A 13,588-nucleotide genomic window follows, 5' to 3' on the forward strand; every position below is an offset into this window, starting at 1 on the left:
AAGTGGTAAAATGTTAGAGGACCATATATGCAACCATTTGTCAAAAGGCCAATTTACTGCTCTGCCAAACATCCTAATAAGTGTTAGCCTGCAGCTTCTGAGGTGGCAAGGATAGCACGACTACTGCTACGAATACTGCGGCATGTTCAGCCATGACACGCTTTCTCTTTTGGGAATCTCGCTGTGGCTTCTAATTACTAAAAGTATCATCTCCACGTGGGCCTCGTGGGAAGTGGACCAAGGTTAAAGGCATTGCACTCATATGCATGGCCCGCCCTGCACTGATTAATTCCCCAATTTTGTACATTTTCTGCTAATTTCCCCATTCTGGAGTAAAACCAAAAAAATCATTTACGACCCATAAAAAAAAAAAAAAAAAAAAAAGAGACATTTTACAAAATACAAAACACTTTGTGTGGTTGTGTATCACGTACTTTCCCTACACATAATTGTCGTCATTGCTGCCATTTTGCACGGAACTACTTGAAGTATTCTGGTCTACTTTTCTTGATTTCCTGTTTCCATTTTCCTTGCATCTTCCCAACTGTTCTGTGTGTCTTTCCATTTGACTGACAAGAAGTCATAAAGACGAGCACAACGGTGAGGACAGAAATGTTAAGAGAATTGCATTTATAAGAAGATTAAGGCGCGACTACAGAGCAAACTCACCAAACGCAGTACTCGCTCTGTGCTGGCGGTGAACTCAAAGCACTTCACAACAAACAGCAGCTTGACGGGTTGCAAAATTTTCTTCAAAAAGCGTCTGCAACACGGTTATTGCCGCTCACTGTTGAAGTTCGCTGTCAAAATAAACATGGAAGAGAATTATGCATGGATTTAAAACGACCGCATAGCATTGCTTTAGACAAGCCCATTTAGCTTCCTGCTAACACATAACGGTAAATGCCATAGACGGGTTACGAATAGCAACAAACGGTGCAGCAACACATGTAGACAACATAATGGTTAGATTTTCTTTTGACCGTCTCCTTTGGGTACCCAAGGTGGGCATGGGACAAACACCAGAATTGAAGGTAAAAAAAAAAAAAAAAAAAAAAAAAAAGTGTCATAAGCTGTTTAAATCTTGACATTCTATTAATCCTATCAAAAAAAAAAATGTAATAGGGGGAGGCTGTAAGAGCAATTAAATGGCTTTTTCTTCGGGCAAGATGATTTCGGTTAAGAGTTAAACTTTTTTTTTTTTTCCCCCTGCTAGAACGGACGCTGTCGTTGCGGTTTTAGTAAACACGGAGGCCCCAAGTTTACGCAAACGTACAATTGTTGACTTGAACCGGTGAGTTCAACCTCGGTTAGTGAGCCACATGCTGCTCAACTTGCGTTAAATTTCAATACAAGCAATTTACATGCACATTTCCAAGCATTTATCACCGCCTCCTTAAGGACGTCTTTCGGGGATTACTTGCGGCGCTAACGCTGTCCGCCCGCTAAGTCGGAAGTTCACAAGCAAAAGCGTGTGGGCAAACACCAAATTGCGACGTGTCTGCGGAACGCAAGCCCACTGTGGATTCAACAGAGCAGCGTTAATTGCTATCATCTGCTGCAAAACATTTGAGAGGACGGTAATTAAAGTGCTCCGTTTCACGGAACTCACTGTTCCTGATACCCGACGCATCTCCTGGGAAGGGGAGGGGGGACAAAAAAAATCAAGGTAGCAGACGAGTGGACCAAATGCTGAAGAGATTGTTGATGTTCTGTCAGCCCGCAGCAGCTGTCACTAAAGCCGCACTTCACACCCACGCGACGCGCCGGCAGAAGTAACATTTAGGGAAAAACTACTGCGGCGGAGTAAAGTCAACTGGAAAAGCTCGCCTGGAATAATCTAGGAACTGAGAAACAAAAGCCAAGCGGCCTTAAAGTTAACCATAAAAGCTTCCTTGAGACTTTTTCATGACCGGGACCCCTACAATACGTACATTTCCGCCCGCCCCAAATGTGAGGAGTTTTGGGGCATGCCCAGTCCCCCTGAAGGCAATTGATTCATGGAAGTGCAGCGATTTATGCATCCTGTAACAATACAAATTAAATGTGCTCAAAATCAAACATGACATTATACAGAATTGTTATTTCATGCAAACGCTGTTAGATAGAAACGTATGTGTGGTATGAATAGATAAAGGCCGCACGACAAGAGGACTTGAGGCCAGGAAACAAGAAGACCTCATGAATATTGATGCCCGTGTAGGCTGCAGCGGTGGGAAGCTTCACAATGGCATCATTCAAGCAAATATACATACGCATTATGCGGAAAGCTCATTACCCTTCAGTAATTGGACTTTTTGCAAAATATCACCGGCAAAAAAAAACATCTGCTTCACGGCGTGAAAAGTTTCCTTTGAGATGTTTGATACTTTTTTTCCACAGGGTTGAGGAAAATGGCACTCGAGCGCCGCGACCCGCCGTTAAACGGACGCCGGCCGTCGCGCTCTGACGGCGACGTGCATCGCTTTTGTCCACGTACGTCTCATTTCACTTCACTTTTACAGCTGAGACACAAACGCGTTCTTCAGTTCACATTAAGTTCGTCTGAGGTTATTTTGCGCCACGTCGACTCCAAAATAAATGCGCCCGCCACATCCATTAATCACAATTACAAAAAAAAAAAAAAAAAAAAAATGAATCAACAAACTGGGGAAAACAACAGACTGCATCTAGCAACGTCATAATGACGTCCGTGGAAATATTGGAGAACAAGGACAAAAAAAAAAAAAAACAAAGAGACATAAAACATTTGCAGGCTACGGTGGAGTCCGTTTGTAATCATTTCTATTCAATACGTCAGCAGCTGACGTCTCGCAATAACCAAACGATCCTCGGTGAGTCCAAAGTTTCCCGAAAGGATACGATTGAAAAAAAAAAAACTGTACAACAGATTTTTGCGGGGGTACAATACACGGAAATTTCCCCACACGCAACAAAATTGCATTTGGTGTTTTGTTTTTTTTTAATAGCATAACAACGCAGACTGTTAAAATGGTTGGATGGTTCTTTCCTAACAAGAAGACAAAGTATAGTTATCAAATATTTTTTAGTGATCCACTTGTCGCCATAGTTTGTTTCCCATTGAAGCTGCCCTTTGCATAAGGCTTTAGCCGCTTTGTGTCATATTTGTTACCGCCGGGCTTTCCTGCGTCCCCCGAAACCGAAAAGATCGCAGTTATTAAAAAAAAAAAAAAACGGATAGTCGTTCTTGGGAAAGTAAAGCAAAATCACACGTGTCCTCCGCCGAATTCATCTTTAATGGCGATTCTATTTGTCGCGCTGGATGGTTTCGGCATTCTCGGCGGCGACAGATGAGCGCCGGCGGTGGGCGTCGTTCATCACCCCGAGTTGTATAACGGTGGCTTGCAAATTTCATGTTAATGTGCTGTTGGGCGCCGGCGTAATTGGATTTTAATTTACGACGCGAGGGAGTCGGGGCGGGGGGGGCTGACGCATCAATCTCGACGTTCTCCCTGGGGGTGAAAGGTGGCTCTGATTTACTCAACTTTTATGCGCGACACATTTGAATAGAATCACCGTTTGTCATTTTTTTTTTTTTAATATTCAAACTTCATGCTACTGTGGCGTAAACCTTTTCCTCTTTTCCCAGTTTTTAAGCACAGTTCAGCTGTGCTTATTGTAATTTTTTGTTTTAATACATTTATTTTTCAACATTTATGTGCAAATCCTTTCAGTGCAATTATTTCAGCCCCCTCCCCTATTTTTACATGATTTATTTTGATGTCAGACTTGATTTTTCCACATTTTTTTTTTTTTTTAAAGGTGGTGACGTCCCTAACGCGATCGCCCGTTTAAACAGCCGTTCGGGGTCGACTCCAATCAATCGAGTCACGTAGCTTCCGGCGTCATCTGTGCGAGCGAGCCGACTCTCCCGCGGTGCGGATCGATCGCGCCCACGTCGCTTCTCGCGTCGACTCGCCGAGCGTTCTCCCGGTCGCCGCGGGGGGACTTCCCGAGCCGAGACGTCAATGGACCGGAAAAGGCCCGCTATTGTGCAATTTAAATTGAATCATTGTCTAGCAGCACGGCCACTCACAAAAGAGATTTGTGGAGGCCGGCCGGGAGATTCGAGAAAAAGATAGCCGGGGATTGGTAAAACGCTCCCAAAAATCTCATTTACGACGTCATCGCTACTTTTGTGAGCTTTTTGTTTGGTGGCGCGCTACGAGATTTAGGCTTTTTAGCTCAAGCCAAAATTTGAACGCATCAGCTTTACGTACTACACTGTTGTTGTTGAAGTTGGGGGGGGGGGGGGGTTTTAAAAAAAAAAGTAGACAAGGAGAGCCGTGGTTATTTTTTGGGACAGGACAAGCACCAAACGCACAAATATAAAAGGGGAAAACCACACTGGCACATTTCTCACATTGGCAAGGTAGAATTTTGATGCAATGGTATTTTTTAACTAAAGTGCTCTCATTTTAGAAAAATCAAGCTAAGCGTTCCTCTTTACTTGTATGTGTTCCATTCAATAACATTATGAGTTATGTATATATTAGCTACTCGTTGTGCCAAGATGGGATCTGTGAACTTGTTTCATTAAAAATTAAAATCTGCCTGTGGCTTGTGTTCCAAAGAGCGACTTTCTGGCCACGTTCTTTGTATCCTGAAACAGTTTATACGACTTGAGTTTACACTCTGTAAAGGTTCTTCGAAGCAGAGAATCGATGACCGAAAAGAAGAAAAATAAGGACAAGTTTGGTCACAAAAGTTCAACCTTGATGGTCAAGAGAGATAGAGGAATATGCTGCACGCCAATTCCCCATCATCTTTATTAGAATTATACTATACTTGTTTTGTAGTTCTTGGGAAAATGGAGCTAAATTTAGGGCTCTCCGATCCTTGAATCTCGATGTTCCGGAACGGGATGAGCCTCCGCTCTTCCAGCAACACTCGCCAAATCTTGCGAAATCCAGCTTCCTCTCCACCTGACAGCCGCGCCAGCGAGGACCTGCCCGATGGCCTCTCTCTGCGGGTACTTCAAAAACAAACCTTCTCCAGGTGAATCTCCTCAAAGCTGCGATATCACGTCGGGACTACAATTGGCCCACTTAACACCCCCCACCCCCCGCTTTGAAAACAGCCCAAAGCTGTTGTTTCAGTGCTGGATTGAGTTTATTTGGCGAGCCTTGCCGCATCTCTTCTTCTGCTCTCTCTCCCGCGGGCTCTCGCGCTCTTTGTACCCACCTTTTTTCTCAGTTTTCCAGGCAACACAATGGGTCTGAGCCCCTGTCCTCCTAACGAGAGCAGCACCCCGAGCGCAATAATAAAACAGCTTACGTTGCCATGGCAATAATGGTAGAAACGGTTGCCTCGTTATTACCGCCACCCTCTCCCGTTCACCGTGTCGATAATGCAGTTATTTCAGCGTAGAAGAGAGATTGTCAGTGAAAGAGTCACGCCGCAACGGACACAATGAACTCGGAGCGCCATTCATATTAAAAATGCTCAACGACGTAGACGTGACTGATGTAATAATATGTACGGGAGGGCTTCGGAAGAGATTTGGTGCACGCGTAATTGTTGAACTACCATCCAATTTATAAGTAAGGAAAAAAAAAAAACGTACAATGAACCCCAATTTATTGTCAGGGATACATTACAGACCTGCCTGCAGTAGTTGAAAATCCACAACATTGAGGTCATTTGTAAAACATTTCTTTCCAGCTAGTTTAATTATTCAAACACAACAGTGAAAGTGTTCTTTCGCAACTGTTCTCACAGGTAAGAGTGAGCAATAAGAGGCTAAGGATGTCTGCTTCGAGCAGTTTGTCACTCCCACTTGAAGTTTACTAGCAAAGTTTTTTTTTAAAAAAGACAGATTTAAAGACAATGTTCAGCCCAAAAGCTTCATTTCATCGGTTTGAAAGTCCGCTAGCTTAACGCCAATAAAATGCCTTTGACGGGCTAATGTAAATTGGTGTAATGTTAAAGTAATTATAACCCTTAAAAAAATGCCACTTGAAAACAAACACAACGGCGGTGCATATACTGTAAACCGTACAACAATACTCGAGCTTATATTCTCTCCGCTCTGTGGGAACGACGACATTTCCTGCAATTTAGTGCCTTGTCTCCTTGCTACTATTTATGCTCTATTTAAATCAGCGTTGCTCTAAATTCTGACTAGCCCGTGTACTGTAAAATGTAAAGCCCATAAGAAAACCATGACTTAAAAATACCACATCCAGCCTGGGTGTGAATGATGAATCACGACATCGCGAGGATTAACTCTACTAGATAAACTGTTTAGCTCAGCCTCTGGATGGTGGACAACACTGCTAGCAACATATTCCTAGCAGGACGTCAAGCTCATTTGAAACGGCATTATGCCTTGACGGCTAAAAAAGTAAGCATGGTACAAACGCTAACACGTTGATGGACGCTAACAACCCGGATTATTCCGGGCACTGAGAGGCACGGCAGCTTGACAGCGTGATGTGCAATCACCCGGACGAGTTAAACTGCAGCGGGGCGCACCTTGACACAAGGCTTCCCAACTCGCACTCCTGGAAACAAGAAATGCTCATGAAAACTGAATGAGCCACAGAAATAGAAATGTGCAGGTAAAGGTGCGCTCCTGATGACCAGCACCGGACACCAAATACAAAATCATGTTTGTTGGAGTACATCACTGACCTGTGAGAGGGCAGTATGGCAAAACAGGACAATCTGAGTGACGGAAAATACAAAGAAGAAGAACACAGTAGGAAGCAGCAGAAGAGGAAATCGAAGAAGTTTGGCTAGCAAGTTGTCTGGTAACCACGTTGCGATTGCAAACTCTTCAGGTCCCTGATTGGCTATCGTTCATATCATGTCACAGTTACAGAGTCTGTGGCTCAAGCTGACTTAGCGGTGACCAAACACATAAGGATTTGCCAATGTAAATACCGAACACAGCTCATATTCACGATTGTCGGCCCCGACTGTTTTGCCAGCAGACCGGAGAGGTTGAAAACAAACAAAACTCTCTCAAAACACCACATGTTAATAGCTCGGATCATCTTTTCGTGCCCTCCGACAGCGACTTTGATCGCAAGGGATGGAAAATGCTAATTATCACCGAGATCGTACGCACCGCCTGTTGCTTGTCCCAAATGCAAACCAAACAGTCGTTAAACCCGGAATAAGTACCGAAATGGGATTCTGGCTTTATCCCCCGGGAAATAAAAATACCCGAATCTACATAACATTTCATTTTATACAACCTTTGGATGGCGAATAGCACCAAATGGGAGTTCCTAACCACAGATAACCCACTTTTTCCGTTCGCTTCATATTTCATAACTTGTTCCTAATAAAAAAAAAAAAAAAACATGATTTGGATTTGGATGGATTTCAATGTCCCGTACAGTGGACGTTGTTGTACGTCTGTCACCTTCGATTCTTTTGGGTATCTAAAACGACAAACAAGGATACATTTTTGACGAGTCATGATTTGTTTATTTCATAGATCAATGCTACATTTGTAATTACAGAGGAAAGAACATAAATACAAAAGAAAAATAAGCCTGCTGAAAAGTGGTATGCAAATTTTTCTTTGCATTCAAAAAGAAATGGTTTTTTTTTTTCCTTGGATCAATTTAACCGGCAATATAGCGGGAGGATTTCAAGGCCCCGATGAGTAAACGTGAGGGCAAACGGCCTCAGCACCAGATTAAAAACACCCGCATACGCAACACACTTTTGAACACAACCCGAGGGTGTGTTGGTGTAGAGCGCGTTACATTCTGACAAAGTTTGACACCCACCCGTGATGAACGCGTGCGCCTAATGAGCAAAAATGGCTCTTTCCAAAGCCAACAAGCGTTTCTGGCCAACGACGAGCTCCATTAATCACCCTTCGCCGCTCCAAATTGCCTCGATAACTTTAATAGAGAGCGACTGCCAATATTACAGTCAGATATTCGGGCTGCAGTTTCTTGTTGGGTGGCATTTTCGAAGCCCTGACACCGGATAAAAAGTCGAAAATGTCCTGACCTTGGACATTTTAGAGAGGCATTCCATTAATGGGGAAAGGAAGCCTGTCATAAAAATAAAGAAATGATGGATCAAATGCTGAGTAAGAGAGCGGACATTGTCATTAGTGCTCTCTCGCAGTATAGCTACTATGTAAAAGGAAGTATCCTGCTCCTGGAATGCACTAAAACCCTCCGCCCAGATGAAGACGGACCTACGCCAAGCCTCCTTTACAATTTCATAACAATGCCCACACTGCAATTCCTCTTAAGATTGTAGTGCATCCATTTTCTTAGCCGCTTGTCCTCACGAGGGTTGCGGAGAGTGCCGGAGCCAATCCCAGCTGTCAACGGGCAGGAGGCGGCATACACCCCGAACTGGTCGCCAGCCAATCGCAGGGCACATAGAGACAAACAGCCGCGCTGACAATCACACCTAGGGGCAATTTAACGTGACCAATTAATGGTGCATGTTTTTGGGATGTGTCAAGGAAATTGGAGTGCCCGGAGAAAAGCCCCGGAGGCACGGGGAGAACATGCAAACTCTACACACACGGGTCTGGGATTGAACCCGGGTCCTCAGAACTGTGAGGCCAACGCTTTCCAGCTGAGCGACCGTGCCGCCAGATTGTAGTGTGATCCAAAATTAATTTGTGATAATGCCAATTATCTTTGCCTGAAGCTTGTTATCTAACACGCTGCTAGTTATTGTTATTACGATAAGCTGTGCAATGATTGTCGCATTTAAGAAAATCGATCAATCTTTACTCCACCTGCAATTATACAAAAAGAATCATTTTGCCGCTGCATTTAGTTTTCTTATTTAAAATGTTTTCTTTTTGCAGGTTGTTTGTTTTATTCTTCCGAAACTCAGTCCAACATACGTTAAGACTCGCTAAGAAAAAATATATATAAATTTTAACAAATCCCAGTTGCCATGTGTCACAGTCAACTTTGACATGCAGTTTTTGGGGGAAAAAAATCCAAGTGTCTATTTTGTGGGTAGTCTCAGACCAAAGGACGTTGTCAAGTGCGATAAGGCCTTTCATTTTCCAGCTCCAAAATGTCTGGCATGCAGACACGCGAGTTCTTAATGACGCCAGACACCAATCAGGCGGATGACTTGCTACCTGGCGGCGTCCCGCACAATGCGACGGAGGGAAATGATTGTCGCTGGGGATGAAAGCGCAGAGGGAGTTGGGGGGGGGATTTGGCGCCTGACATCAGCTATCCAGGAAATTGCTACTGTCGCCGCGACACCCGGACAAAGGAAGGCCAGACGCGAAGAGAGGGTAGCTGTCACGCGTTGTGCCGGGAGAAACTCGCCCCTCTTTATGCGAGAGATTATGTGAGCTTCGCATTTACAGCCGAGCTTTGCGTGCTTTCAATGTGAAAGCAGGCAGCCGGTACGGCTTTGAATATACAGTGGACCCCTTTTTACATTTCAGAACCACCCACGATAGGTAAAATCTGAAAGACCAGATTAAAAAAAAATAAAAAAAAAGTTAGTTCATATACAGTAACCCCTTCCCACATACTTTAAAAACATTTAATCTTATTAAAAGTTTGGCTTGTGTGGACACTGTACCACCCATAAAAAAAAAGAGGGCTTGAAAATCAGCAATTCAGTGGGGGTGCCAACCCGAAACCGCAATATCGCGGTTGTTCACGGAGGATTTGACCAGCGCGTAGGAGAGCTGGGAAAACACTTAAAATGGACCAAAACTCCAACCCGAGAAGCTGGATGCTTTCATCAAATCCATTTTGTTGGGAATGAAGTTTATCCTGCTCCCTTCCCGTGTCGTCACCACAGCTCCGGTCTAAATCCGTCCGACTGAACCTTTGACGTTGGAAGCTATTTACAGTGCGAGTATGAGGACGCGGGAAGTCGTTTTAGTTCCACCGACCAATTTGAAGCCTTCAAATTTCTCTCAACGCATCTTCCTTATTCAAAAACCACAGGGATTATTTCAGCCCCAATCCCACAAAACGTTGCGCTTGGGCGAGAGGTCAAGTCGAGAAACCGTGTGACCCTTGAACCACTGGAATGAAAACGCATTCGGATCAGGCAAAGATTCAATCATATAAAAGCACATCTGAGGTTTTCTGAAAAAAATAAGGAGATAAAGTTCTGGAACACAACCCGCATTGAAGTTGAAGATGTCCTCTGGGGTGCGTCGTGATCAAGAAGAAATCGGATAATACCCGGTGGGAAGGAGGTACGGTTATAAACAAACGACTGTACTTTGTCTTGGGAAAATCTGCTTCTAATTCCCCAGAGCGGCTCTTATTTTTTTTTTTTTTTTTTGGAACCCACACTGGTGAGCCACCTTTAGCCTTAACAACGTGCTTATTACTGCAATCATGGCTCGGGCCAACAAACTTAAAGATGTCCACCCACACACGCTTAGTGTGAACTACTTCAATATGTGTCTTACATGGAAAAGAAAAATTAGCTATGACCCTGGAATCCCGAAAACACCACCTACTCAGCGTTCTCCCCGCATTAAAAATCTCAGCGTAAAAGTATACATTTCATAAGTTGAATGACTTGGCGCTATTCTTAGTCTCGGCGCCCTGCGGCAGAATCTCATTCTCGACGACGAGATGCATTGCGGATGCCTCGGATTGGCTTGCGTTAACAGGCCCGCCTCCTTATAATCAGCATTTCAGTGTGCGGGGGGGGGAGTTCACTCGTGAAAAGGTCAACCAGGTTCGACAAGAAAAAAATAAAATAAAATAAATGTCTCACGGCTGAAAAGGCCCTTGAGGAGGCAAGAAACAGTCACATTTCTTCAAACTTAAGCACGATTAAAAACTAAACTTTACCTGACCTTAAAGTTCTTACTTCGCCACAGACAGAACCGTGAGAAGCAAAGAATTGTGTAGCTGCGAAACAGAATTGGTTAAAAGTTACAACCATTACTTGGGAGCTTTGCGTAGTGGCGGGGAAAGGAGGAGATCCTGGACTCAAATGACCGTCAGGTAACCTGTTCTCAAACTGGGGTCCGTGAGCCACAGCTATATAGTTAGCAAAAAGTGCATACAGAGGGATGTGCCAAATCAAAAAAGAACACAAAAAACTGAGATCTGACTAAACCAGTTACTTCTTCTTTGCTTAGCTTTTGGACTTGAAAAAAAAAATTGTTTACTATGCAATTTACTCGTTAGAGGAGGTCCTTAGATCCTACTTTAAGAGAGCTGTTCTTTGACAATGTTTACAAGTGACAATAAAGGATCTTTACTGGTTGGGATTCTAGGAAACTGCAACCAATATCCTTCTTGGAGAGGTGAGACATGGGTCAAGGAAGAGCTCATGAAACTTTGCTAAAGTGCTGTAAAGCGAAACGGTCCCAAAGTGGATTCAGAGCTACCGCTTGGCGTTTGACTGTCGAATTTGCACCTCAAAAAGGAAGGGAAGCTGTTTTAACAGGAAGCTGACGCCACAGCGCCGACCGCTACATTCATCCTTCAAAACAAGACGTTGCAACATTTGTCAGATTGACATTCAGATACGTTTGCTCTCAGAGACGAGGCCGAGGCGCGTTTCATGCTAACCGTGGAGGGAAACATGAAGGAGACCCGGATCACAAGCTCTGAACGCCGGGTACCAAAATAAGTAGGCTATTTTTGGAGGTCGCCTTCTTCCGCATGTCAATCCTTTCAGGTGCCCTCAGACAAAAGTTTTTGTGAAAGTCAAAAGGTACTTCTTTGACAAAAGTACAAAGTGCAACGTTGAGTGTGGAAATGTCAGACGTTTGTTGAGGGAAAAACCCAGCAGGATCAAGTGGCGCTGCAAAATTACCCGTAGCGCTTCTGAGGACGCGCCGGCACATCTCTGGGGATGAGATGGATGGAGCTACTTTTTTAGCACTGATCGCGACGTTACTGACAGATTGTAATCACATGCGCCAACACCTGAGACGCAAACGACACGAGGGCTCCGCAGTCGTCCTGAAGAATTTTTCCCTCAAGTACGCCGTCTACGAGCGGGACGTCGCTGCAACGTTTTCTCCGACTTGACGTGATTCGGGATGCGGTTGCCATTTGCGTGCTCAGAATAAAAGCGTGACACCAAAGCACGGGGAAAATGAAAAACGTTAAGTAAATATATAACTAACAAAATATTAAACAGTAATAAATTGGCCTTCAAACTACTCTGCTAGAGCACATTTTATGATCGACATACCTCAACAGTAGCATGTTTAGATCATATTTAATCATCTATTAAATTGTTAGAATGTGTTGTTTGGCAGACAGGACTGCGTGTACATCACCTAATTTCAATAAAGTCGACCGCGCTCCTGTTGTGATCAAACAACAATCATTACACTACTTGAAAGCAAAGTGCATGAAGAACCTCTTTAATTTCCTACTCAACGGAATCGCTGTACTTTTAGCGTCTTTTAATTAGCTTGTACCGTGGCTTCTCATCTGTGCGCAAGGTCTTTCACCGACACAAGCGAACATAGTTCTAATATTGTCTGGTTTAACTGAAGATGTGGCTTTGCCTCTAACGCACCCGTGAGGAGCTCAGGACTGACTCCGGACGGTCAGTAGCTTAGTCCCTAGAGCACCCAAGAAAAATCCCGTCAATATACAGCAACATTTGTTGTGCGCAGTTTACTTATCCCTGAAGACCAGTGGGAGCACCAACCCTTCAACCTCCGGCTGGGGACCAACTCCGCACCCTCGGTATCTTGGTCAAGCCATCTGACGAGAACCTGTTTTCCTGTTGCGAGGAAACCTGAAGAATACTTCGAAAACCCCCGCAGGTCAATTGAACCCAACTGTGAAGCTGCAGTGCTCACCAATCTGGCAGGTCTCAGGAATCAACATATGAAAATTAAACACTTGGGAGAGGAAGAGGATTTATAAGATCGACCTTGCAGTCTTCAAAAGTAGAACTAGAGAGGAGTTTAGTATAACGGAATAAATTTGAGGAGGTGAATTCTCTAATTCTATCAGAGAAAACAACCGCACTTTGGTTATTCGTATTTCTGCGACAGACCATCTCATTTCCACCGCACGTAACCAGACGGCCACAAGACTGTTAAACAGACTTCTCAGGCCGCGCATCCCACTAATCCGCCGGGGGTTGCTCCTTGGCCTCGGGGAAAGGAAAAAAAAAAAAAAAAAAAAAAAAAACATACCGCGGACACACTCCACTAGTGTGGCAAGTAATGCGGCTAATGAGTGTGGGGAGGCCTGGTCCTGGCGATCAATCCAAGCGAGCGGCGCCGGGGTTCCTGAGTGGCGTCCCGGGCGGCAGCAGGTTGTCGATGTGGCCGTAATCATTCATTATTGCTCGCGCAACAACACCTGAGCCACAGAGAAGGCGCCCAGAGTCTACACTGCACCGAACATCACTGGACACTTTTTAGGTACACTTGTACAGCTGCGTCACAGATGACAGAGATTATCCGTAATAATAAAGTGATAAATCTGTATTAGTATGAATACAAATCACATATTCAGGAAACGTAGTGAGTCAAGATCTTTAACGATTCTTATCCATGTCTCCAGCTATCTATTTATGCAAAGTAGTTACGTTTTGAAATTAGGAGAGGCTAACTAGTTCTCTAGCTAGTATTTTGCTATGTATATGCTTT

At 44.2% G+C, this 13,588-nt stretch overlaps 1 protein-coding gene across 1 annotated transcript in view; it reads right to left on the minus strand.

The window, feature by feature from the left end:
* Positions 1 to 669: 669 nt before the first annotated feature.
* Positions 670 to 13,588, minus strand: part of LOC133492482 (protein disulfide-isomerase TMX3-like) — a 46,244-nt gene continuing 33,325 nt past the window's right edge. The window contains exon 16 of the mRNA XM_061804721.1: positions 670 to 800. Coding sequence (XP_061660705.1) covers positions 753 to 800 — 48 coding nt within the window. The 3' untranslated portion in view covers positions 670 to 752. The remainder of the gene's footprint in view (positions 801 to 13,588) is intronic.

Source organism: Syngnathoides biaculeatus, chromosome 19 (genome assembly GCF_019802595.1).
Source record: "Syngnathoides biaculeatus isolate LvHL_M chromosome 19, ASM1980259v1, whole genome shotgun sequence".
Classification (NCBI taxonomy): domain Eukaryota; kingdom Metazoa; phylum Chordata; class Actinopteri; order Syngnathiformes; family Syngnathidae; genus Syngnathoides; species Syngnathoides biaculeatus.